The sequence below is a fragment of the Dendrobates tinctorius genome, unplaced genomic scaffold (genome assembly GCF_039654945.1).
Source record: "Dendrobates tinctorius isolate UK_male_01 unplaced genomic scaffold, ASM3965494v1 ptg000083l, whole genome shotgun sequence".
NCBI lineage: Eukaryota > Metazoa > Chordata > Amphibia > Anura > Dendrobatidae > Dendrobates > Dendrobates tinctorius.
Genome location: NW_027361751.1, coordinates 11,967,954 through 11,995,233, shown reverse-complemented (window position 1 = coordinate 11,995,233; position 27,280 = coordinate 11,967,954). Strand labels below are relative to the sequence as shown.

Sequence of the window (27,280 nt, the reverse complement as noted above, 5' to 3'; positions counted from 1 at the left end):
ACAAACACTTTCCTGGAGTGCTTCCTCTCCAGACACTGACTCCGCTGCCTTTGGAAGCCAGCTACTTAAGCCCAAGATCATGTGACTCCTACCTCCATGTGACTGATCACATGATTGTAACGCCACACAGATCCTGTCAGCACGCCGTGGTAACGGTTTTGCAGGGGGAGATAAGGTGGACATCCTCCCACCCACTCTATGGATGTCCACATAAAAGTCAGCCCATTATGCAACTTAGCTAAACTCTCACAACACTTAGTGTGCAGGAGGAGAAACTCTGGGTTTTATATCACTGACGCCATTATGCCTAGTGAAACATATCTCCCCTCCAGCACTTTACCAGTGACTTTGTCACAATATATATTATACACTACTCAAAAAAATAAAGGGAACACTCAAATAACTCAGCCTAGATCTGAATGAATGAAATATTCTCATTGAATACTTTGTTCTGTACAAAGTAGAATGTGCTGACAACAAAATCACACAAAAATCATTAATGGAAATCAAATTTATTAACCAATGGAGGCCTGGAATTGGAGTCACACACAAAATTAAAGTGGAATGTAATGTCCTTAAAACAAGTCAAAATGAGGCTCAGTATTGTGTGTGGCCTCCATGTGCCTGTATGACCTTCCTACTGTACAACGCCTGGGCAGGCTCCTGATGAGGCGGTGGATGGTCTCCTGAGGGATCTCCTCCCAGACCTGGACTAAAGCATCTGCCAACTCCTGAACAGTCTGTGGTGCAACGTGACTTTGGTGGATGGCGCGAGACATGATGTTGCAGATGTGCTCAATCGGATTCAGGTCTGTGGAACAGGTGGGCCAGTCCATAGCTTCAATGCCTTCATCTTGCAGGAACTGCTGACACACTCCAGCCACATGAGGTCTAGCATTGTCTTGCAATAGGAGGAACCCAGGGCCAACTGCACCAGCATATGGTCTCACAAGGGGTCTGAGGATCTCATCTCGGTACCTAATGGCAGTCAGGCTACCTCTGGCGAGCACATGGAGGGCTGTGCAGCCCTCCAAAGAAATGCCACAACACACCATTACTGACCCACTGCCAAACCGTTCTTGCTGAAGGATGTTGCAGGCAGCAGATCGCTCTCCACGGCGTCTCCAGATGCTGTCACGTCTGTCACATGTGCTTAGTGTGAACCTACTTTCATCTATGAAGAGCACAGGGCGCCAGTGGCGAATTTGCCAATCCTGATGTTCTGTGGCAAATCCCAAGAGTTCTGTACGGTGTTGGGCTGTGAGGACAACCCCCATCTCTGGACGTCGGGCCCTCATACTGTATCATCCTCATGGAGTTGGTTTCTACTGTAACTGTTTGTGCAGACACATGCACATTTGTGGCCTGCTAGAGGTCATTAGCAGGGCTCTGGCAGTGCTCCTCCTGTTTCTCCTTGCACAAAGGCGGAGGTAGCGCTCCTGCTGCTGGGTTGTTGCCCTCCTACGGCCCCCTCCACGTCTCCTGGTGTACTGGTCTGTCTCCTGGTAGCGCTTCCAGCCTCTGGACACTACGCTGACAGACACAGCAATCCTTCTTGCCACAGCTCTCGTTGATGTGCCATCCTGGATGAGCTGCACTACCTGAGCCACTTCTGTGGGTTGTAGAGTCCGTCTCATGCTACCACGAGTGTGAAAGCACAACCAACATTCAAAAGTGACCAAAACATCAGCCAGAAAGCATTGGTACTGAGATGTGGTCCCCATCTGCAGAACCACTCCTTTATTGAGTGTGTCTTGATAATTGCCAATTATTTCCATCTGTTGTCTATTCCATTTGCACAACAGCATGTGAAATTGATTGTCATTCAGTGTTGCTTCGTAAGTGGACAGTTTGATTTCACAGAAGTTTGATTTACTTGGAGTTACATTCTGTTGTTTAAGTGTTCCCTTTATTTTTTTGAGCAGTGTATATATAATTGCATTACAGTCCAATATAATTCTATAACTGTGGTATTCACACAATGATGTAATTATAGTACTATAATGAAGAACCAAAATACCCTGGTGTGAGGCAATCTTTCATTTTTAGAAGTTGGAGATGGAAGGTCAGAGATCTTTAGAGGACATGGTTCAGAGAATAGGAACAGCCCCATAATTTAATACTGGAGATGAGCGTCTTTCCCTTTTTTCGGATCGAGTCGGGTTCGGACCACCCGACTTTCGCAAAAGTCGAGTCGAATGCAATCGGCCGTTTATCGTGAAAAGTCGAAGGCCGACTGAAACACGAAACCCAATGCAAGTCAATGGGGAAGAAAAGTCGGCAGTGAGTGGAGGACAGGAAACACACCTACAGTGCCCATTTTAATTCCAAAAACTTCAATTCTTATTACTTAAGCTTGTCAACCTTAATTTACTTAATAATAATAGTTAGGCATTGAAAACTGGGGGTTATTTGGCTAAAGTTGTAGGGGGGGTAGGTTTGGCTTCAGATTTTCGTGGGCCCAGGGCCAAAGAGTGTCACTGGGCTCCTTTAACACATGCCACAATTCATGATCCTCTGATACGGCAGAGAAATAGCGGTATAGTACAATGAAAAATACTTCACTTCTTACATCACATGATTGATATCCATTTTAAATTCTCCAATAGCTCCAAAAACGGACAGTATATTACTCCATACAGTATTATGGCCACCGCATAGTGCGCCATACAGAGTAATGAGGCCCATATATTTCTCCATACAGAATCATTGGTCCCATATAATGTTCGATACAGTATAAGATGAGCTCCACATAATGCTACAGTATATGTTGGTCCCCATGGATGAAGCTCCACTGTCTTATGGGCCCAAATAATGCTCCTTATATAATGGGCCCCATTTCTAATGCTCCAGTGTATAATGGGCCCTGTAAATGCTGCTCCAGTGTCTGATGTCCACCTTTGGATTGCTCCAGTGTATGGTGGGCCCCATATATCATTCTCCAGAGTATAGTGCTCCCCAAAAATTGCTCCAAACCTTTATAACAATTAAATAAGTCTCCTCGCTAGGAAATCCCTGTTCTCTGGACTCCTCGTCGTCCCCATCTTCCATCTCTCTGCACTTGGACTGTTTAGGCAGAGGGCATACAGACATGATGTCATCGCGCTCTCTGACCAGAATGTCACTGTCAGGAAATGTGGAAGACGTCACGGCGGTGGAGCAGGGAGAGGTAAGTATTTCAACTTTGCAAGTGCTGTGATCCTGAGAAAGCAGGTGGGGCCCACTCGTTGGCGATGGCACTGGCACAGGGCCCCTCATAGTATGCTGGTGTGTCTGACGGCGGGGCGGGTATGCACCCCCACCATTAGAGACACTTGATTGTACTGTGAGGGACCCTGTGCCAGTGCCTTCGCCCAAGAGTGGGCCCACCCACCTGTCCAGGTCAATGGCACTCGCACGGGTGCGTGCGCCAGGTGGTGACCCCGGCCCTGGAGGGGAGGCAGCCCAGATAGGGAGGTTGAAAAAATGGCATATGTTGATGTTGGACATTCAGCAGCTGCAAATGGAGGAATTGGAGAAGTCCGAGAAAGAGGAGGACAAAAGCGAGCCATTTTTCTGGCAACCTATGTGTCAGCAGGGGAAGGTGGGACAAAATCCTTTGAAACCCATGCATGGTTCATTTTAATGAAGGTTAGATCATCAACATTTTGGGTCGACAGACGGGTCCTTTTTTCTGTCAGGATTGATCCAGCAGCACTGAAAACTCTTTCGGATAGCACGCTAGTAGCAGGGCAAGAGAGCTCCTGTAAGGAATATTGTGCCAATTCAGGCCAGGTGTCCAGTTTACAGGCCCAATAGTCAAAGGGGAATGACCTGTGAGGGAGAACATCGATATGGGAGGAGAAGTAGTTTGTAACCATAGTTGACAACTGCTGTCTCCTGTCACTTTCAATTGATGCAGTATTACCAGTCGTGTGAGCGGTACTTGAAAAATCAGTCCACAACATGCTCATGAAACCCCTGTCTCCAACGCCACTTCAGATGTGTGCACCACAAACACCTCTTCCATGTTGCCCCCTACGGCTCGTGGGAGAACCATCACCGCTGCTGTGTGCTGGGAATTCCTCAAACAAACGGTTTACCAGAGTTGCTTGTTTGTTAGCCAATATTAGCTCTAGCCTCTCCTGTGGCATAATGTTTTGGAATTTGCCTTTATAGCGTTGATCCAGGATGCTGGCCAACCAGTAGTCGTCATCGTTCATCATTTTGGCAATTCGGGGGTCCCTTTTTAGGATCTGCAAGGCATAATCACACATGTGGGCCAATGTTCCAGGTGTCAATGATGCACTGCGAGTGCTGGGTGGAGGAGCACTTTCTGGCAAATCCACATCCCTCCAGTCACGCACAAACCCTGTACCTGACCTTGCCACGCCAACATTTTCTCTTGCCCCCTGAGAAGCATCCTTCTCCCCTAAATTATCATCCTCCTCCTCCTCCTCTTCCTCTTCCGCCACCTCATCCATCAGAGTTCCCTGAGCAGACAATGGCTGACTGTCATCAAGACTTCCCTCCTCCTCTTCCTCTTCCTCCTCGGCTGCAGACGCCTGCTCCTTAATGTGCGTCAAAGTTTGCATGAGCAGACGCATAAGTGAGATGCTCATGCTTATGATGGCGTCGTCTGCGCTTACCAGCCGTGTGCATTCCTCAAAACGCTGAAGGACTTTACAGAGGTCTTTCAGCTTCGACCACTGCACACCTGACAACTCCATGTCTGCCCTCAAACTGCCTGCCCGTGTATCCTCCCACAAATGCATTACAGCCTGCCTCTATTCGCACAGCCTTTCAACCACGTGCAGGGTGGAGTTCCACCTTGTTGCAACGTTGATAATTAGGCGGTGCTTGGGAAGGTGGAGCAATCGCTGCAGCTTCTGCATACGACTGGAGTGTACGGGCGACCAGCGGATGTGCGAGCACAGTCTTCGCACCTTATGGAGCAGGGCTGTTAACTCCGGATAATTATTGAGGAAGCACTGCACCACCAGGTTCAAGGTGTGAGCCAGGGATGGTATGTGTCTGAGTTTTGAAAGGGGTATGGCTGCCACAAAATTCCAGCCGTTATTACTAGCTACCTTGCCTACCTCAAGATGTAGACTGCCCAGCCATGACTCAGTTTGTCGCTGCAAGTAGTCGGCCAGTACCTCCGCGGTGTGTCTGTTGTCGCCCAAACACATCATCTTCAACACAGCCTGCTGACACTTACCACTAGCTGTTTGATAGTGGGACACCTTGTGTGCAACACTGGCAGCTGCGGATGGAGTGCTCGTGCGACTGCGCTCTGTGGACGAGCTTTCACTTCTGGAGGAGGAGGAAGAGGAGGAGGGTCGAACGCCTACAGCCAACTGTTTTCTATACCGTGGGCTAGGCAGCACTGTCCCACCACCGCTGTCCCCTGTGGACCCTGCGTCCACCACATTAACCCAGTGCGCAGTTATGGACAAGTAATGGCCCTGGTCATGCCTACTGGACCATGCATCTGTTGTGAGGTGCACCTTTCCACTCACTGATTGCTTGAGTGCATGGACAATGCGGTCTTTCACATGCAGGTGGAGGGCTGGGATGGCTTTTTGAGAAAAGAAGTGCCGACTGGGTAGGTCATGGCATGGTACTGCATAGGCCATGAGCTCGCGGAAAGCTTCGCTTTCAACCAACCGGTAGGGCATCATCTCTAACGAGATTAGTTTGGCAATGTGGGTGTTCAAACACAGTGTACGCGGATGAGAGGATGAGTACTTTCTTGTCCTACTCAGAGTCTCTGGTAGGGCGAGCTGGACTTGAGACCTGCATATGGTGGAACTAGTGGTGGACATGGCGGACTGAGAGAGGGTTGGTGATGGTGATGGTGTTGGTGGTCTTGCTGATGGCCTAGATTCAGTCTTTCGTAGCAATAACATTGTAATTCCCTGACTGCTTTGCCCTTGCGACGACACCTCAACATTTGCTGCTGGTGGTGTGCTAACCGGTGGGATTACAGTGGGGGAAGCGATGTAGCGCTGCTGACTACCTTCATTCGGAGCAGGTGCACATGTGGTACGTGAGGTTTGGTCGTCTGGCCACGCTTGCAAGTGCAATGTCTAAGCATGCAACTGGTATTCAAATTTCTCAGATTTTTCCCTCATCTAAAGGTCTTTGCGCACTTCTTACAGATAACCTTTGCCTGATCATAAGGATTTTGTTCAAAAAAGTGCCACACTGCACTCTTCCTACTTTGGAAGACATTTTGAGGCCTTGCACGCTGTGCTAATTTGACCGTCTGGCCAAGCTGTCCTGCAACTCTTTGGGTTTTTGTAAACCGTTTTTGGACTGCTATGGGCCTGCCAGATAACAGCTGTTGCGATGTCGATGCCTGCTGCGGATCCTCCTCCTCCTCTTCTGAGCTATTGGCAGCGGCCCCCTCTTCCCCCAATGGATGCCAATCTGGGTCAACAACTGGGTCATCCATCACCTCCTCTTCAATTTCATTTGTACCTTCCTCTGTGTTACCGTGTAAGGTGGTATAGTATGCGGGAAGGGGCACCTGAGTTTCATCAGGGTCAGATTCTGGCTCAGTACACTGCGAGGACAATGTAGTGCTCTGAGTGAATATACCAGCAGAAAAATCTAGCAGTGGCTGTGCATCAGTGCACTCCATGTCAGATTCATCTTGGACTGGAGAATTCACGATTTGACTTGATAACCCAGGCATGGTATGTGAAAAGAGCTCCATGGAGTAATCTGTAGTGTGGCCTGCCGCATCCTTCACTTTTGGTAGGGGTGAAGGACACAAGGAAAGGTGTTGTTCCTGACCAGGAGCCTCCACTGACGACTCAGTGCTTTTATTTTTTGAAACTTCAGAAGAGGAGGCGATAGAGCTGGAGGCTGCATCAGCAATGTAAGCCAAAACTTGTTCCTGAAGCTCCGGCTTTAAAAGCGGTTTACCTACTCCCCTAAAAGGGAGCCTTCGAAGCCTTGTGGAGGCAGACGATGACGCAGGCTCAACATCTCCTGTCTTAGGTGCTATTGTGCTTTTGCCACTACCAGCAGATGCACCACCACCACCACCACCATCAGTGACTTGTGAAATATCTAGCAGACATAGGGAATGAGGAAGTAAGGCCAGATGTGCCAGTCGATACCAGAACATGTTGACACTACAGAACAATAGGCCGTAAATTATACTACTAGAATCAGCTTTTTTGGGTAAACTCTTCCATATATGTTCCTGTATTCAAACTGACCAATTAAACTAGAAGTTCAGCCTTTATGTTAATCAGATAACCTCCCCTTCCTACATGTATCCATAAATATAGGTATGCTTAATAAAGCTACAGAGCATTGAAAGAATCGATTGCTGTCTCTGTGTACAGTTCTTTTCTTCCAGTTGAGCACTCAATAAGACTCTGTCTAATTTGGGCAGGCCACAGTATGCAAAGGGGTAAATCTACCCATATAAATTTCTACATCAAGTGGCGCCCAACGTGGGGCTGTGGACGAATACGCACGGGAATCCTGCTGACCGGAGAGGACAGAGGTGCCCGGCCAAGGCCTTGGCTCATGGGAGCGGAGATTTGCGCAACTCCATAAGTAAGGTAAGAAAATCTAGTTATCTTACCTGAATGTTCCCTGTGCCCAGTCCGGGTCAGCAACTCTAGCCGGTCAGTGTGGTCACCAAACCCAGGTAGTGTGAAAAAAGTCCACGCTCTTATCCAAACCCTGGGATAAGCTAAGTGTCTGCTGTGGTCCTGTGTGTCTAAGATCCGGGTGAGAGAGTTGGTGGAAAATTGTGACAGACTTGTGGTTTTTGGCTGCTGGAGAAACCGATAGCAAGACATTGAATCTCTCTGACTAAGTTAAATCACGTCCCCGCGCCACGCGGAGGTTTTGACTTAGTCGGGATATCACATGTGAATTCCTCTGAAAAAGCTATCATGGTCCCCGCACACATACACGGAGGTGTCAGCTTCAAGGAGGTATCACAGGTGAATCCCTCGGCTGCCACAGTCCCCGCACACAATCGGATGCAGGCAGACTGGAGAGATATCACAGACTGATCACTGGAGAGATTACCACGGTCCCCGGGTGCACACGGAGGGGTGATAATCTAGTGGGATATCACAGCGCCCGTCTCCCAGCAGACGGAGGGTGATACATCCCGGTGCTAACCAAAGCGCCACGGGTGATTGGCAGTTACCGGTTGTCAGCAGCTGTTTGACATACGTGTCACAAACAAGGGCTTCGATCTCTCCCCGGACGTCTATATGTGAATTCATTGCAGTTTTCCACGAAGATTTGAGGCAGAAAAAGTTTTTTCCTCCTTCTTGCACACCTCCTCTTTCTATGCCTGCATGGTGTGCCCCTGCTATATATATATATATATATATATATATATATATATATATATATATTTTTTTTTTTTTATTTTTTTTTTTTTCATATTGTTATATTTTGTACTCTGCTTTTCCCTATTTTATATTTTATCTTGCATTTTTGGTGGAGATTTTTATTCTTGTTACTGTAGTGTGAGAATTTTCGGGAAAGCTGGGTCTTTTTGAGCATATCAATGTTTGTTTTTTTTTCCTCTTCATGTCACTGAAAGACACAGGCAGAAAAAAGGGAAGTGTGTGTATCCTGCATCATTTCTGCATTAACCCTTTTATTGTTGGAAGTTGTACTGACTTTTAGATTCTTATAAATATTTTGGAGTGTTTTTCCAAGGTCTACCAACTTCATGAGTATTTTTTTTGTTTTCTTTCCTTTTTCCTCCATTTTTTCCTGAATCTACTAATTTTTTGATTTCTCTGAGTGGTGCTTTTGTAAGTTTCATCAACGTTTTGATTTGTTTTCCTTTTAAAAATATTTTATTCCCTGATCATTTTTCTTGTTTTTTTCTTTTATTTTGTTATAAAGAGAAAGAAAAATCATTTTTCCCTTTTTATCTCTTTTAGTTTGCTTCCACTTTTTGTGACATTTTTTCAGTTTTTTTAGGTTTTAGTTTTCACTTCTTTCTTTCAGTTTTTTGTTAAAAAGAGAATTTTTACCTGTGTTGGGTTATTCCTGTGTTCTCTTGTCAATTTTGATTTTCCTTCTTTGTTTCCACTACTTTTGGGTTTTTTTTCACTAAATATTCTTGTTTTGTTTTTCCCTCCCTTTTAAGCAGGTTAAAAGTGGTTGCAAAGTTTTTAAAGTTTTAATCACTTTTCTCCAGTCTTTAGAACAGACATAGTATGTCGTTTTGCAAGAACAGTTTTTTTCTTTAAGCTGTAGCATGACATGATGTATTGAAAAGAAAAAGGAAGTAGCTAGTAATTGCCGTCTGCATTTCTTAAAGTGACAGAGGATTTTACAGCGTAGAAGGTGCTAACAGATAGTGTGAACAGGAAAGGATTGCTTGTTTTTTTAAGTGTAAAAAGTGTTTTCAGCGGCATTCTAATTTGTGCTGTCTGAGAAGGACCACAGGTCTAAGAATGCCTTCTGTGATGACAGAAAGGGGGAAGCAGTCCACTCCCCCCACCATTTTCTCTCTCCCCACTCTTCCCTCCTCCCATCCCTCTCACCTCTCTCCTCCCTCTATCTCCGCTATTCTCACTTCCACCTCCCCTCTCATCTATTTCTCCTTCTATACCTCATTCTCCCTCACCATCTCTCCCTCCTCTACCTTCTTCACCTCCGCCCATTTCTCCCCCTTCTCTCTCTCTCATCTCTCCTCCCTCTCCAACACCCATCTCTCCACCTTCACTCTCTCACATTTCTCCTCCCTTGTCATCGCCCTCGTCTTCACTCTCTTCCCCTCTTCTGTCTCCTCCCCACTCTCCTCCACTATCTCTCACTTCTCCTCCTATTCCAAATCTTTCCTCCACCCTTCCCTCTCTTTCTTTTCCTCACCCACCTCTCAGTTCATCGTCACCCGCTGGCCCAGTGCCAGATCCAGACAATGAGGTGTCCCTATTTCCACAGGGCACCCTCTCTAAAGAGACAGCTATGACACCGGGAGAAGAAAGTGAATCACTCCCCACACATAACAACACAGGTGCCCTCCCGATACAACAGCTAGCAGAACGGAGGTGGGTGCCATCAGACACTGCACCTGCTAAGTCTGTGTCATGTCGGACGCTGTTCACACCACAGCATCCGGCAGGCAGAGGTAGTTCCACCTCCAGCCACTATAGCCTCAGTGGCGCCGGCCTGATCTTCAGGCTCTCGGGGGTTAATCCTGCTGGAGACCAGGTTGGATGGTTAGTCACGCCCACGGTCTTTAAATAGTCATGCTGGCCTATGGGCGTCGCCGATTATAGCTTGTGTTTCATACCAAGTGGTTCCGGTCTGGAGTGGAGGTGTTCAAGAGAGAGAGATTCATATCTGGTGTCGTATGATCCGTCGTTATCCTTTCTCCTTCCCATATTTGTGTTTAGTTGTGCCCTGTTCACATTACTGTTTATTCCTGTGTGTGTGCGGCGCAGTGCAGTTTAAGTTCTCCCTGTCTGTCATTATTTGTGTGGGAGCTTTGGTGGTGACTTCTCACTGGGTGGAGGGTGGAGGGTTAAGTGCAGGGCTGAGCAGGAGATAAGGAAAGGTCGGAGGCTCAGGCATTTGCACCTTCAGCAAAAACCCTGGGTTGAGGGTCAGACAGGGTTTCCCCTAGTAAAGGGACACCACAGGGGCCCCGGGTCTTTCAGCCTTAGTTGAACTAAGCCCCCGTGACATTATAATCGGCCCACATTTTTTCAGGAGTCCATGGATCCATTAGATTCCATAACCCGCCAGTTGGCGGCGCTGTCCATACAGGTCTCCGAGTTGAATGGGGCAGTTCAGCAGCAGGGCCTGGTAGTAGCAAAGGTGCAAACGGCATCTGCAGGTATCGGTGCAGAGCCGAAGTTTCCGCTGCCAGAACGATTTTCAGGCGATCGCAGCAAATTTGTCGTATTTCGGGAGGCCTGCAAATTATACTTCCGCATGCGGCCAATATCCTCAGGTAATGAGGCCCAGCGAGTAGGGCTGGTGTTGTCATTACTGAGTGGTGACCCCCAAGCATGGGCATTTTCCTTACCACCTGACTCTGCTACATTTCATTCGGTCGATAACGTTTTTTCTGCCCTCGGGCTCATTTACGATGACCCTGACCGACTGGCTCTAGCGGAATCTAAAATCCGCGCCCTCCGCCAGGGGGAGCGCTTGGCAGAAGACTATTGTTCGGAATTTCGCCGCTGGGCTGTAGACACACAGTGGAATGACCCAGCACTGCGGAGCCAGTTTATTCATGGGGTATCAGGGAGGGTGAAACAAGCCCTCCTGATGTATGAGACTCCGGCATCATTGGAGTCTGCCATGAGTTTGGTGATACGTATTGATCGCCGTTTTCGTCAGGGGGCACAGGAGACGCTACCTCTGGGGGAAAACAGAGGTGCAGGTGTGGTTGAAGTAGATGAGTCCCCTGAACCTATGCAGATTGCTGGCGTGGCACAGGTTCGGCCTCGCGCTCCGGGAGTCCGGAAGTCCGGAGCATGTTTCTACTGTGGTAAAGGTGGTCATTATGTTAACGTTTGCCCGGTACTACCTAAGAGGGTCACACCGGCGGAAAACTGTTAAGCTCAGAGGGTATGGAGGAGACCCAACTGAGCGTATGCATATCCTCCATGATGGTATCTCAATGTATGCTCCCTGCCAAGGTTATTGTCGCCGGCAGAGAGCTACCTATATCAGTGTTTGTGGATAGCGGTTCCGCCACCAATCTCATAGATGAGGAGTTTGCACACACCGCCGGGTTTAAGATTGAAAAACTTCCTCACCCCATACAGGTGGTGACCATTAATGCTGTTCCCCTCCCTCAAGGGGAGATTACTGAGTTTGTGGCAGAGGTGAAACTCCACATTGGGGTCCTACATTCTGAGTCGGTTACATGTAGGGTCCTCCGTAATCTCCCAGCTCAAATGGTCCTGGGTTTTCCATGGCTGTCCAGGCACAACCCGGTAATTGATTGGAAAACTCAGGACATAGTACAATGGAGTGGTTTCTGCCAAGACAATTGCTTGGCCACATGTGTGTCCGCCGTGACGCCCAGCCTGCCGGAGGCTTTGCAGGATTTCGCGGATGTTTTCTCTGAGAAGGGTTGCTCAGAACTGCCTCCACATAGAGCCTATGACTGTGCTATTAGGCTAAAACCCGGGGCCAAATTACCTAAGGCCAGGATGTTTAATATTTCTGGTCCTGAGAGACAAGCTCTGAAAGACTACATCGCGGAGAGTCTGAGCAAAGGTCACATCCGGCCTTCGTCCTCGCCTGTAGCCGCGGGGTTTTTCTTCATTAAGAAGAAAGATGGGGGGTTACGCCCGTGTCTGGATTTCCGAGAGTTAAACCAGATTACTATCCGTGATCCCTACCCAATGCCGTTGATCCCGGATTTGTTCAACCAGGTAGCGGGGGCAAAATGGTTTTCCAAGCTGGACCTCAGGGGGGCGTATAACCTCATAAGGGTCCGTCAGGGGGATGAGTGGAAGACGGCGTTTAACACTCCTGAGGGTCATTTTGAGAGTCTGGTTATGCCGTTTGGGTTGACCACCGCGCCTGCCGTTTTCCAACATTTTATTAATGATGTCTTTGCTCATGTCCTGGGGAGATTTGTGATTGTATACCTGGATGATATCCTCATTTATTCTAGCGATCGGGACACTCATTTGCAGCATGTTAGGCAGGTGTTACAGTTGCTCCGGGAGAACCAGCTCTATGCTAAGCTGGAAAAATGTTTATTTTTTGTCCAGGAGTTGCCCTTTTTGGGATATATTGTGTCCGCAGCTGGTTTTAAAATGGACACCGCTAAGGTGCAAGCGGTGTTGCAATGGGAGAGGCCGGAGAGTCTGAAAGCACTCCAGCGGTTCCTGGGGTTTGCGAATTATTATAGGAAATTTATAAAACACTTTTCGACTGTCGCCAAACCGCTCACGGACATGACAAAAAAGGGTGCCGATCTGGCGAACTGGCCTGAGGTGGCTATACGTGCATTTGAGCGTCTGAAGAATAGTTTTGCTTCAGCCCCCATTCTGGTGCAGCCAGACGTGTCTAAACCTTTTGTGGTAGAGGTTGATGCGTCGGAGGTGGGAGTGGGGGCAGTACTGTCTCAAGGCTCGTCCTTGAGCGAGATGCATCCATGCGCCTACTTCTCCAAGAAGTTGTCGCCGGCCGAACGGAATTATGATATCGGCAACAGGGAGTTGTTGGCCATCAAACTGGCTTTTGAGGAATGGCGACACTTCTTGGAGGGGGCGGCTCACCAGGTCACAGTTATCACCGACCATAAGAATCTGCTCTACCTGGAGTCGGCCAAGCGTCTGTCTCCTAGGCAGGCTCGCTGGGCATTGTTTTTTACTCGTTTCAATTTTCTTGTGACGTACCGTCCCGGGGCTAAAAACACCAAGGCGGATGCTTTGTCTAGGTGTTTTCCGGGGGGAGAACCTCGGGAAGAGCCGGTACCCATCCTCCAGAAAGGGGTAGTGGTCTCGGCTCTCACGACTGAGGTAGAGGCGGAGATTGCCGAGGCCCAAGAGGAGGTACCACCAGGACTTCCCGCCAACAAATCATTTGTACCCCTGCATCTTCGGCCTAAGGTGTTGAAGGAACACCACGATTCGGTACTGGCTGGTCACCCAGGGGTGAAGGGCACCTTAGAGCTGGTATCGCGTCGTTTCTGGTGGCCCAAAATCCGGCAGGACGTGGTCTCGTACGTGGCAGCTTGCATCACGTGCGCTAGGGCTAAGTCACCCCGAACCCGTCCTGCTGGCACGCTACAGCCTCTGGGGGTACCCAATAGGCCATGGACAGAAATCTCCATGGATTTTATCACTGACTTGCCAGCCTCGGCAGGGAACACGGTCATCCTGGTGGTGGTTGACCGTTTTTCAAAGATGGCGCATTTTGTGGCGTTGTCCTCTTTGCCCAATGCTAAGACGTTGGCTCAGGTATTTGTGAAGGAGGTGGTCAGACTCCACGGAGTACCGTCTGACATAGTATCTGATAGGGGTACGCAATTTGTGGCGAGGTTTTGGAAAGCTTTTTGCTCAAGGTTGGGGATCAAGTTGTCACATTCATCGGCGTTTCATCCACAGTCTAATGGACAAACTGAGCGCATGAACCAAAATCTTGAACAGTATTTACGATGCTTTGTGTCCGACAACCAGGAGGAGTGGTCTACTTTCCTTCCTCTGGCCGAATTCGCATTAAATAATCACCGCCAAGAGTCATCAGGAGAGTCTCCATTCTTTTGTGTGTACGGTCAACATCCTCAGTTTTGTACCTTACGTCAGGGTGACTCCGGGGGTGTCCCGGAGGAGGATCAGCTAGGAGCCCAATTGTCATCAGTCTGGAGGCGGGTGAAACAGCGTTTGTTGAGCATGAGTGCCAGGTACAAACGGGTGGCTGACAGTAGACGCGTGCCAGGTCCGGACCTGTGTGTGGGTGAATGGGTGTGGTTAGCTACGAAGAACATAAAACTCAAAATCCCTTCTTTAAAACTGGGTCCAAGGTTTATTGGGCCTTTTAGGATTTCTGCCATCATTAACCCAGTGGCTTATCGGTTGGAACTTCCCGCAGTGTACAAGATACACAACGTGTTTCACAGGGCTTTATTGAAAAAGGTGGTAGGCTCTGTGGACACAACGCCGATGCCACCTCCAGTCATGGTGGATGGCGAGTTAGAGTTCGAGGTCGCCAAGGTAGTGGACTCTCGAGTAGTACGCCGTACTCTTCAGTATTTGGTGCACTGGCGGGGGTATGGTCCAGAGGAGAGGTCTTGGGTTCCAGCCTCAGACATACATGCGGATCGGCTGGTCAGTTCTTTTCACCGTCGTCATCCGGACAAGCCGGGTCCTATGAGTCTTGAGGGCCCTGGGGTCCCTCGTAGAAGACGGGGTACTGTCATGTCGGACGCTGTTCACACCACAGCATCCGGCAGGCAGAGGTAGTTCCACCTCCAGCCACTATAGCCTCAGTGGCGCCGGCCTGATCTTCAGGCTCTCGGGGGTTAATCCTGCTGGAGACCAGGTTGGATGGTTAGTCACGCCCACGGTCTTTAAATAGTCATGCTGGCCTATGGGCGTCGCCGATTATAGCTTGTGTTTCATACCAAGTGGTTCCGGTCTGGAGTGGAGGTGTTCAAGAGAGAGAGATTCATATCTGGTGTCGTATGATCCGTCGTTATCCTTTCTCCTTCCCATATTTGTGTTTAGTTGTGCCCTGTTCACATTACTGTTTATTCCTGTGTGTGTGCGGCGCAGTGCAGTTTAAGTTCTCCCTGTCTGTCATTATTTGTGTGGGAGCTTTGGTGGTGACTTCTCACTGGGTGGAGGGTGGAGGGTTAAGTGCAGGGCTGAGCAGGAGATAAGGAAAGGTCGGAGGCTCAGGCATTTGCACCTTCAGCAAAAACCCTGGGTTGAGGGTCAGACAGGGTTTCCCCTAGTAAAGGGACACCACAGGGGCCCCGGGTCTTTCAGCCTTAGTTGAACTAAGCCCCCGTGACAGTCTGAGACTGAAGATCCTATGTGCCACATGGAGCTGCAGTCTCAGGGGGGGAAGTACCCACACACAGAAAGACAATCACACAATGGCACAGTTCTTCCTCTGATGAAAATGAAGGAGGGACAGAAATGCTGCATAGTACTAGGAGAAACTCACAGACACCAAGTAGGCAGGGGCAGATAGAGCCAGAACTCTTACACTATGTGCCTTTCACCCCTAGTCAGGTGTTCAGTATTCTAAGAAATCTGCCAGACCCAGATATGGACCCCATGCCATTTTACCGAAGAATGCAGCAGAGCCAGCAGACATGCTGCAACCTGGAGTGATCTCTGGTCCATAATGGAGATAAGAGCAGGTGAAACACTCTGGCCAATCAAGAAGGAACACTTCAAGCTTCCTTCAGAATTAGATGTGCATTCCTGGGAATCAGGATCAAAGCTAATTGAACAGCTTAGAGAGTGGGCCAACGCCAGACAAGCACTCAGTCTGCTTAACATGAGCCAAGCCGAGACAGCGTCTGTAGATGAGTTTCATGGCACAGTGAGGCAAGCATTCCAAGTTTTAGGCTTCACTATTCATGATCAGATACACGGACAGGACTTTGTGCATGGACTAAGAGAACCAATCAAGAAACTATTGATAGTGGCCAGGCCTGAGTATAAGACAATAGCAGTAGATGTCCTTCTTGCAGTAGCCAGAAGAATTGTGCCCCTTCAGGGGTGCGGAGGACAGGCCCTCCTATGGTGGCCACTGATATGGAGGAGCAACTATCACACAGAGTTAGGAGAGCTGGCAGGTGTTTCAACTGTGGCAACCTTGGCCATTTCCGGAACCAGTGCACAGCACCCCGGCAACCCAGGTCATCCCGCAGAGGAATAGGCCAACAAAGAAACACAGAAGACAATGAAGAACCCTGTCCATAAGACAGAGGCAAACCAGGTCCGCCAGACGTCACGCCCCTGACATGTGAACCCCATCAGTGGACCCAATACCTCAAATCACTGGGGGCTGTCATATCTTTCCTGATGGACACTGGTGCAGTCAGAAGTGAAAATCCCCGACCCCACCAGTCTATCAGAGCACTGTGTGTCTCATATGGGGATTAAAGGTCAAGACAGACGTCCCCCAACTTGCAAGCCCCTGAGCATGTGGACACAGCCAGGACACTCCATCCTGTTCCAGTTTATGGTGGAGACCTGCCCACCACACCTGATGAGAGCAGACCTACTGCAGGAACTGGTGTCCCATGAAAATGTGACCTTGACCTCTTCTCCACCCCAGACCCAAGAAGAATCAATCATGCCCATGCTGGTGGCCCTACAAGAGCCTCGCTTGAACAACCGGTGCAAGCCTACCCAAGGAGGTGCTGGACATAGCACCCGGAAGCCTATGGTCCAAGGGAGACTTCAAGTTGTGCCAGTGCGGGTGTCACTCACGTCTGGAACCCCGGACACTCAGAAGGCCCCGCATCCGCTGCTCATCACCCAGAGCCAAACTGCCTCTTACCAACTGGAAGTCTAAGTGGAACTGCGGTTCAAAAAATGGCCTAAGAACTTTGGCATGGGCCAGGAAAACTCTCAACCCAGAGGGACCACACCCGCTTCGTGAAATGGCTGCACTGCTTCCGGTTCCAGTGCCAGAGGATCATCTTGGACAAGATTCTGAAGATGCTCCCTGAAGTTAATCCAGGCCCTGGACCAGAAGACAGCCACTCAGCTCCTCAAATTGGTTAACAAGATGCTGACCTGAGATCAAGCTGGGTGAAAGGAACTGCTGCTGACTGGTAAAGAAGACGCCCCAGCAAAAAGACCCCCTGTGAGAGCAAGAAAGCTCAGCTGGACGTCATCTCTGATGAGGAAGACCACAGCAAACGGCTTTCTTCCCTGCTGGCCCTGTGCCAGAAGATGGGAGTCCCTCACGGCACTGTGAAGAGTAAGGCCAGATTGAGACGCCTCACCCACGGGAATCATCATGCAGTCCCAGCTTTTCTCGATCAAGAGGAAGACTGTGACAGGAGAACCAGACTGGATGCATAACCTGAGGGCTGTGAGCGAAGCAACCGTGTTTGAACTGACAAACGTGCCAGCCATAGCAACGGTGCTCACTTCAATGGATCTGCCCGAAGCTCCCCTCAATGTTCCCTCTCACCTGGACGACCAGTTCCTGAAAACGCACAAGGGGGGTGCAGAACAAATGGACAGTGATGCCCAAGAGGGCCCGGAACAGCCTTTCACAGCTCGCCAGAGCATTGCCCTCCATCCCCGTCAACTGGATTGCGGAGCATGCAGAAGTCATCGACATCGCTACCTGCACAGCGCTTTCCATGTCTCCTCTACTCTGCCTGGCAGAGCAGCAACGTAAGTTCTGCAAAAAACAGAGTCCAGTGGTGTCAAAAGCAAGTTCCTGAAGACACTGTATCGCTCATTAGACGAAACACTTGACAGATGACCGGAGGACCGCAGAGGAGAAGATGGCTCCCTCAACAACTCCGAAGATGCAGGCCTCCCTGGTGGTCTAGCCTCGTACTGCAGAACTTGAATCTCTGGTGCTCCAGGCTTAATACAGCCTTCGTCTCGTGCAGGAAATTGAAAGACTTCATGGTCTATGCGCCAGCTCTAGGCCTCACTGACTACGAGAAGCCATCCAGTCTTGGCCGAACGGAAAAGGAAGGACAAAGATGGAGAAGGTCATGCTACTGGTCAGTCCTAAAACAGACCCCGCCGAGGAAAACCAGAGGCCTCTAGACTACCTCTCAGCCGGCCTGGATCCAGTTTCAAGGGGGGCCCTCCTGCATGAAAACAATATCTGCAGCACACGCCCTCCTGACAAGGCTGCTCTCCACCACTCTTCAGTGCTCCCAGCCGTTACCTGTCTCTACTCCCACTCCCAAGGGGGGATGCGGATACCGACCCTCAGATGAAAAATCTCCAGGATACCGTAGATGGCTACAGTTTTGCAAATGATGAAGGAAGGTTCCACACAGGCTGTGCAGTGACCAGCAATCAAGACATCCTATGGTCCAGAAGTTTGTCAGCCAAGAGCCCAAGAAGCGGAACTGATAGAGCTGATGAAAGGCCTGCCAGATTGCGAAGAACAAAACTTCCAGGTACTCGCATGGCATGGCACCCGACTTCGGACCCATCAGGACTGCAAGAAACTTCATCACAGCAAGCTGGTCGACCATGAAGCATCATGGAGCCATCAGAGACTTGCTAGAAGCTCTTCAACTACTAAAAGTGGTGGCAGTGTTGAAGGTCAAGGCACACGGAAAATTGAGCACAGTAGAGACACGGGGCATCAACATTGCAGACGTGGCAGCCAAAGAAGCAGCCAGAGGAAGACAATATGGAAAATGGGAGAGGTCGTAGAGCCGGACGGCTACTACATGACGACTGAAGACAAGAAAACCTGACAAAATGACTTCCCGAAACCTGTACAAGAAGTAGCAGGATCAGACTCGGAAGGAGGAGAAGGAAAGCAGGATGCTGTAGGGCAAAAGCACTGGGCTCCAAGAAACCGGTCTACCTCAAAACGTCTACCTACCTCAAAACGTCTACCTCAAGACAGACCCAGTCGACCTCAAAGAGTGTACCCTACAGTGGTTCAATGGGCACATGGCCCCTGCACAGAATTGAAGACACAGATGAATGACCTGATTAGACTGGACTCCCACCTTAACAGCCCAATTCCTAGCAGCTGTCTGGCCTCCGACGAATTCAACATCGGACAAGCGGGAAAAGCTCACCCACGCCATCCGACCTGAAGACTTCCCAGTAAGGAACCGATTGGCGAAGACTACTGCAAAGAAGCTACTCTCAAAAAATAGTGAGCAGATATGGGGGTTCCAGAAGCAATAGCAAGTGATCAGGGACCCACATACACAGCAAACCTGACACAAGAGATCTGATCAGCAGTAGGGTCAGACTTAGGCCTACACACACTATCCACCATCCCGCATCATAGACTAGGTGGGACACTTAAGAGCAGCATGCTACAAAAAAAAAAAAAATTTGCCCAAGAGACAGACAAACCCTGGCATTAGATGCTCCCATAGGCTCAGAAAAAGCTGTCACCAATATGAAACTTTATTTAAGTCAAAACCCAGTTTAGGGGTATTCGATACTTAGCAGTTGACTATGCAAAATGATACTTTGTCTGCATGTGTTATTGAATTTATCAAGAATCTTGCTAATGTCCATTCTCGAGTTTTCCTTCATTGCCAGGTCCTGATTTGGTGCCTGGTATGCACGCCCTGAAGTCAGGAGAAGCACTCAATCCCAGATCCGATGGCCCTTCTCCAAGTGCTGACGCCACCAACCTGGAAGGAAAACCTCCACCTAGATCCACGCACCGCATTGCGGGAAAAGGCCTTCATGCCAGAAGATACACCTGAGCTGGAATGATGCTGCGTATGACCTACCTGATTGAATAAATTACCTACCTGACAGATAATACACATGCACTGACTGCATAGACTGCTAACTAAGAGACTTTGATTACATTGCACCAAACCCCCGTTAGGGACAGATCTCCTGACCGCCCATTTGCGAAAGTCTGTACAGAGGAGGATGTATGCGTTAGGCGTATGTCAGTTCACTGACAGCACAAAAGAGTTGCAGCGCTTTGGGCCAGGAGCAGGATTTTAGGGCAAGTGATATCTAAGGGGGGATTGTTATGGAAATATATATGTATATGTATTTCATCTAGATCTCACTTGCCTGCTATAGGCTATATACTTATGTACTCTCATATACACTCTATATATTCATATATGCGCACTTAGAGATATAATCATAGCTTTCTTGAACTTTGTAACTAGTTACTGGAGCTGACCTAACCCCATGAAGTCTGTCTGGACAATCAACGTGATAGCATTGTCTTGTGACTTGTGAAATATCTAGCAGACATAGGGAATGAGGAAGTAAGGCCAGATGTGCCAGTCGATACCAGAACATGCTGACACTACAGAACAATAGGCTATAAATTATACTGCTATAATCAGCTTTTTTGGGTAAACTCTTCCATATATGTTCATGTATTCAAACTGACCAATTAAACTAGAAGTTCAGCCTTTATGTTAATCAGGTAACCTCCCCTTCCTACATGTATCCATAAATATAGGTATGCTTAATAAAGCTACAGAGCATTGAAAGAATTGATTGCTGTCTCTGTGTACAGTTCTTTTCTTCCAGTTGAGCGCTCAATAAGACTCTGTCTAATTTTGGCAGGCCACAGTACGCACAGGGGTAAATCTACCCATATAAATTTCTACATCACTGTAAAACAAGGTACAAGGTGTATATAGTATTGGGGAGAATTTGAATCTCCCTAGAGATTTTAGGAGGCTGAACAATTATCTCAGGCCCACTATAGATTACACCTCAATTTAACAGGCTGAAATTGACTGGTGTATGACAAGGTACAAGGTGCATATAGTATTGGGGAGAATTTGAATCTCCCTAGAGATTTTAGGAGGCTGAACAATTATCTCAGGCCCACTATAGATTACACCTCAATTTAACAGGCTGAAATTGGCTGGTGTATGACAAGGTACAAGGTGTATATAGTATTGGGGAGAATTTGAATCTCCCTAGAGATTTTAGGAGGCTGAACAATTATCTCAGGCCCACTATAGATTACACCTCAATTTAACAGGCTGAAATTGGCTGGTGTATGACAAGGTACAAGGTGTATATAGTATTGGGGAGAATTTGAATCTCCCTAGAGATTTTAGGAGGCTGAACAATTATCTCAGGCCCACTATAGATTACACCTCAATTTAACAGGCTGAAATTGGCTGGTGTATGACAAGGTACAAGGTGTATATAGTATTGGGGAGAATTTGAATCTCACTAGAGATTTTAGGAGGCTGAACTATTATCTCAGGCCCACTATAGATTAAACCTCAATTTAACAGGCTGAAATAGCCTGGTGTGGGTCGCCCTCACACCCAGGGCAGCGGGGACCCGGTACCGGGCCGATGTCAGGGGGATGTGGCACAGCAGCAGTGACCCGGTCCGTGGCCCTGGGCGCCCAATATCAATGGCGGTGATGTTAATAGTGTTATAGTTTATTGAATAGTTTGTGACGCCACCTGTGGTGTTCGGCAAGTGAGATGTTAAGCTGACACTGCGTGCAAATCCACTGGGACTGATGGTATGGTGCAACAAAGATGCAAAAGTTCCCCACAGGTGAAGCTGTAGTCCCAGGGCAGTGTAGGTGCAATGGACGAGGAGAGGTGCAGAATGGTATAGATGCTGTTACCCAGATGTAGCGGTGCTGGAGGGGTTAGCGACAAATGAATGGAGGACACCAGGGCTTGTAGTTTCAACGCTTTACTCACAGTTCTTGGTAACCACTGGTGCCTGCCTCCGTGCCGTGTCCTCCGGGGTAGAGACTCAATCAACCTCCCGGGCAAGTCAGGGTTCTCCTTCCCAACACTCCGCCAACATGTGCCTTTCCTGAACGACTCCTCTATTGCGCCTTTTAGTGTGAAGAACTCCAGTACCGTGGTTCCCTGAAGTTCCTCCTGTCAGATCTTCCTAGAACCTTACTTGTATGACAGACAGCTGTAGCCCGATCAGGGAACTCCTGGATCCCGGCTCTCTATCCGTGTTGCTGTTGTGTCCCAAGTCTTAGATGGGAGTAGTGCATTTACAGCCAACTACTCCACCGGTGTCTGCTGCAGAACCTTAAGTGTGCATACAACCTCGGGGACCGGGCCCCGGCCTTGCGCTGAGAACCTATAGGTAGGGTTCCTCTTCCAACCCACAACTCCTCTCTGTTCTCCTACTCCTTCGTTCCACGCTGTTCCTTCGCTCTCTTATGGAAGCTTAGGTTGCAGTTCTACGTCTTTCTCCTTCTCTTCTCTTTCCCGTGCCAGCTCGCTCGGATCACTGAGGCAGCTGCAGCACTCTTTCTAAACTGAACTCAAACTGAACTCAAAACTAACTTCAGAACTGAACTCTTCTCGCCTGACCTCCTGTCAGACTGACCTGTAATCCTAAACCTTCCCACTCTTTTATATGGATCTCCACTCCACCCGCCTCCCAGCACATCTCGTGTTACGAAGCAAAGAATCACCAGAGGTGCTCTGCTACCCTCTAAGCATGAGCTGCAATGTGATCAGTGCTGAACTATCCTGTGTGTGGGATGCAGGTGTTGGAGTGAGGAAAGGAGATCTCAACTTACCTAGTTGGTGGGGCACTACACCTTAGGAGAAGGTGCAGCACCTCTGTGGCGACTGAGCCTCAGGGGCGCCACAGGTGTATGACAAGGTACAAGTGTATATACACTGTGTTCCAAATTATTATGCAAAAAGAGTTTAGGAGTGATAAGGTTAGAATTTTTTTGTTTGTCATTTAAACTCATTGATGGTGATGTGTGTCAGGGCTCTTTATATCACTGAAAGCAATTGCAGATACTTGTGCAAATTAGTTTGGCAGGTGTGTCCAAATAAAGGCAAGACTACTTAAGAAGGCTGTTCCACATTATTAAGCATCCTACATTTTTTGACAAAATGGGAAAGAAAAAGAATGTGTCGGCTACTGAGAAGCAACAAATTGTGGAGTATTTAGGTCAAGGCCTGATTACAATCAACATTACCAAGACACTTCATCGTGATCATCGCACAATCAAGAAGTATGTAGCTGATTCCCAGCACACACGTGTGCATGCTGATAAGGAAACATTGAGGACTCTTTCCAACAGGCAATTGCGTCAGGTAAAAAGAGCAGCTGCAAAAATGCCTTGTCATAGCAGTAGACAAGTTTTTGAAGCTGCTGGTGCCTCCAACGTCCCCCGAACAACAAGATGCAGGGTCCTTCAGAGGTTTGCAGCTGTGCGTAAGCCATCCTGTCGACCACCTCTATCCACTGCACACAAACAGAAACGGCTCCAGTGGGCCAAACGATACATGAAGACTGACTTCCAAACTGTTTTGTTCACCGATGAGTGCCATGCAACGCTCGATGGTCCAGATGAATGGAGTGGAGGATGGCTGGTTGATGGACACCCCATGAAAACATGGCTAAGGCGCCAACAAGGAGGAGGTGGAGTAATGTTTTGGGCTGGAATCATGGGGAGAGAGATTGTCGGCCCCTTTAGGATCCCTGAAGGGGTAAAGATGAACTCCATAATCTATGTGGAGTTTCTAAAACAGCACTTCCTGCCATTGTTCAAGAGGAAGAACCGTGCTTTCCGCAGCAAGATCATTTTCATGCATGATAATGCACCATCTCATGCTGCAAATAACACATCTGCATCTCTGGCTGCTATGGGCATAAAAGAGGACAAACTTTTGGTGTGGCCACCATCTTCCCCTGACCTCAACCCTATTGAGAACCTCTGGAGCATCATCAAAAGGAGTGTCTATGATGGTGGGAGGCAGTTCACATCTAAGCAACAGCTCTGGGAGGGTATTCTGTCCACATGCAAAACAATTGAAGCACAAACCATCCAAAAACTGACAAACTCAATGGACGAGAGAGTTCAGAAGCTTCTTTCGAACAAGGGGTCCTATGTGCAAATGTAACATCACCAAGAATAAAGATTTGACTTGAAAACTGTTTGATTTCATTTTGTAATAAGCTGATAATGCTTATAATTTCACAATTGACCATTTTTTGGATCAAAATAAAAATAAAAAGGTTGAAAACTCTGCTGTGCACAATAATTTGGAACATGCATTTTGAGTGTTTCTTATTTTTAAAAATATATTGTTTTCATAGGCAATTTGTTCAAAAACATTGCAATTATACTAGAATATTAGATGACTGGAAAATAACAATGACTGCAATTCATATAGGTAATTTAGAGAAAATAGGAGGAAATATTTTTTGCATAATAATTTGGAACACAGTGTAGTATTGGGGAGAATTTGAATCTCCCTAGAGATTTTAGGAGACTGAACTATTATCTCAGGCCCACTATAGATTACACCTCAATTTAACAGGCTGAAATTGGCTGGTGTATGACAAGGTACAAGGTGTATATAGTATTGGGGAGAATTGAAATCTCCCTAGAGATTTTAGGAGGCTGAACTATTATCTCAGGCCCACTATAGATTACACCTCAATTTAACAGGCTGAAATTGGTTGGTGTATGACCAGGTACAAGGTGTATATAGTATTGGGGAGAATTTGAATCTCCCTAGAGATTTTAGGATGCTGACAATGATGCTCTCAGTCCAAGTATGGCAGCAGGTAGCCTAATAAGCAGGACTGCTGCACACAAAAGTGTGGAAAAATGAACGCTTGGTAACTGTGCAGAAAAGAGGAAGAAAAGTGTTTTTGCTTTTAAAAAAGCAGTTTGTGCAAACAGCAATGCAGCTATCAAGGAGCCTTATAAGGCAGCCTAATAACCAACAGAGCTGATGCACAAAAATATATCCTCCCCTGTCACTGCACACAAACTGTTGTGTTGTACAGTGGAAATCACTACCAGCAGAAGCAGTTTTTTGGCTCTTCTTCCCTGCCTAACGGTCTCCCTTATTCAGAATCAGCAGCAGCAGCTCTCCCTATGCTAAGATCGGCAGAAGTAAGATGGCGGTCGGCGTCCCCGCCCTGTTATAGCCCCTGTGACGCCACACAAAGCAAGCCAATCACTTGCATGCCCTTCTCAAAGATGGTGGTGACCGATGCCCATGTCATCGTGTTGCCCACAGTGTGCGTCCTCCATCATTGGCTGAAAAAGGGCGCTGGAAGCATAATTTGAAACGCGACTTTGGCGCTCTGGTCGCCGACCTCATGGCTGACTTCACGCTATGGTCGGGTTTCGTTTCATGAAACCCGACTTCAGCGAAAGTCGGCGACTTATGAATTTGACCGACCCGTTTCGCTCAACTCTATTTAATACTAAATTTACAAAAATGAATCCCTACTAGCTATATATATTCCAGAATCCAACTCAACAAGAGAACTACTTAATATGTAGGAAATATATTTTTTTCATTGTTTTATATAATTTTGCTACTTTGCTCTTTGACTTTTCAGATCTTAGATTTGTGGAGTTTTTGAAGATTTACTTTTTAGATTTAGTTTTGTTCTATTTCTGCTCAAATATTCTAATAATTAAAAATAATAAGTAACATCAATAAACATAATAACTTGCTATTAGAGGATCCAGTCCTTTGATTTCTCTTTTTCCTAGGTGCTGTTCCTTTTTATCAGGATCGTGTCCTGTGCTTTCGTGATATTTTCCAGCTGATTATCTTACACGTTGTGCAAAGCATATTGTACTTTTCTCATGCTGTCAGTAATAGTCGGAGGAACCCACATGAATGGCAGTTTCTTTCCTTTTCTAACATGACTTTTCCACCAGATCAGACAAGAAAAAAAAACAGATTTTTCATGGATTTTGTGTTTTTGCATCTTGTCAAAGACAATTTTTTTCCAGGTAGAGTAACCCATGGTTACTGAGTTTCAGTCAGTCAGAGGACTAATGTTCCTTCCCCTTCAATTTTCTATATAAAGGGGTCTGTCAAAGAAACCCCTCAAGCTCCTCCTAGAATCAACACAGATAGGAAAGGACTGAAGCAAATACACAGACAGCCAAATAGCCAGTGTGTGTCTACAGGATGGCTCCACTTTCCAGGCTTCATTGGCATGTGCTGCTCATCTTCTTGGCAGCTCTAAGGGGACATTGCAGGTACATACAGGTGAGGAGACCCCCCTGCTCAAGACACTTAAAGGAGAACTTTATGTGTTTCATTCTTCACAACTAGAATATTATTAAGGACGTGAAAGTGCCCAAAGTGGATGAAAAACTTAATAATAATGTGATGTTTTTTTTTTTTTTTACAGGTGAGAGATGGAGAAGAAGATGCCGTGGTGCTACTGAACACGGATATTAAGAGGGAGTTAACTCAAGATCAGATGTATAGGAGGTCACTCAGTAAGTGCATGTCACATCGATAGACTATAATCCTGTAATATCAATTACTTTGCTATAATAGATTGAATAGATATAGTATTATTGTACTGTGTATGTATGTATATATTATTATTATTATTTATAGTTATAGCGCCATTTATTCCATGGCGCTTTACATGTAAGGAGGGGTATACATAATAAAAACAAGTACAAGTACAAGTATATATATATACACACATTGTATCAGTAGATTATTGCAAGTTTGGTAAAATATAATTTTGAAAGCATAAATCATATATTTCATTATATTTATATATATTTAATATATAACTTTGCAGCACATATTTTATGCAGATTTAAATTAATTGGTTATATTTCTTATGAATATAATTAGATTTATTTATTTTTTTTGAATATAATCATTAGAATCAATATAAGGTTAAAAATTGCAACATGCATTGCATTAGACATTTCCATGAAGTCTCTTATTATGCATGTCATTCAGTAGTTAATAACTAGCAGTTGCTGGCAATCTCTGTACTGCGCTGCGGGGTATGTTCACGCTATGCGATCTAGGAAAAATGAATTCTATTTCTTATCTTTCATCAGGATGCATTGATATGCTCAGTATAGACGGACAATTCACCTTCAAAGCGGAACAACCTCAGTTACACTGCGCTCTGTTCCTTATTGGAGACCCGGAGGAGTTTATTACCATTGAATATAACTTTGTGAATATAGACTGCCTGGGAGGCGACATCCTAAAGGTAGGGTTACATTTTACCATGTCTGATATGTTTCCCATTTTGTAAAGTGGAACTGAAAAATCATTGGTCTAGATTGTCTGTTTAGTCTCAAGCTGCTGCAGAACTTCTTGCTCTCCTAACTATTGGTGAGCAGTTTGTATTAGAGTTCGCTCGCACTTGCGTAT

At 47.2% G+C, this 27,280-nt stretch overlaps 1 protein-coding gene across 2 annotated transcripts in view; it reads left to right on the top strand.

Moving 5' to 3' along the window:
* CRHBP (corticotropin releasing hormone binding protein) overlaps positions 1-27,280 on the top strand; it is a 129,059-nt gene that overhangs the window by 66,540 nt on the left and 35,239 nt on the right. The window contains exons 1-3 of one of the 2 annotated variants that reach the window (XM_073584120.1): positions 25,978-26,134; positions 26,280-26,370; positions 26,959-27,116. In XM_073584120.1, the coding sequence (XP_073440221.1) occupies positions 26,054-26,134; positions 26,280-26,370; positions 26,959-27,116 (330 nt within the window). In that variant the 5' untranslated portion in view covers positions 25,978-26,053. Of the gene's footprint in view, positions 1-25,977; positions 26,135-26,279; positions 26,371-26,958; positions 27,117-27,280 lie in introns of those variants that run through there. The other variant, XM_073584121.1, reaches the window with a different exon arrangement.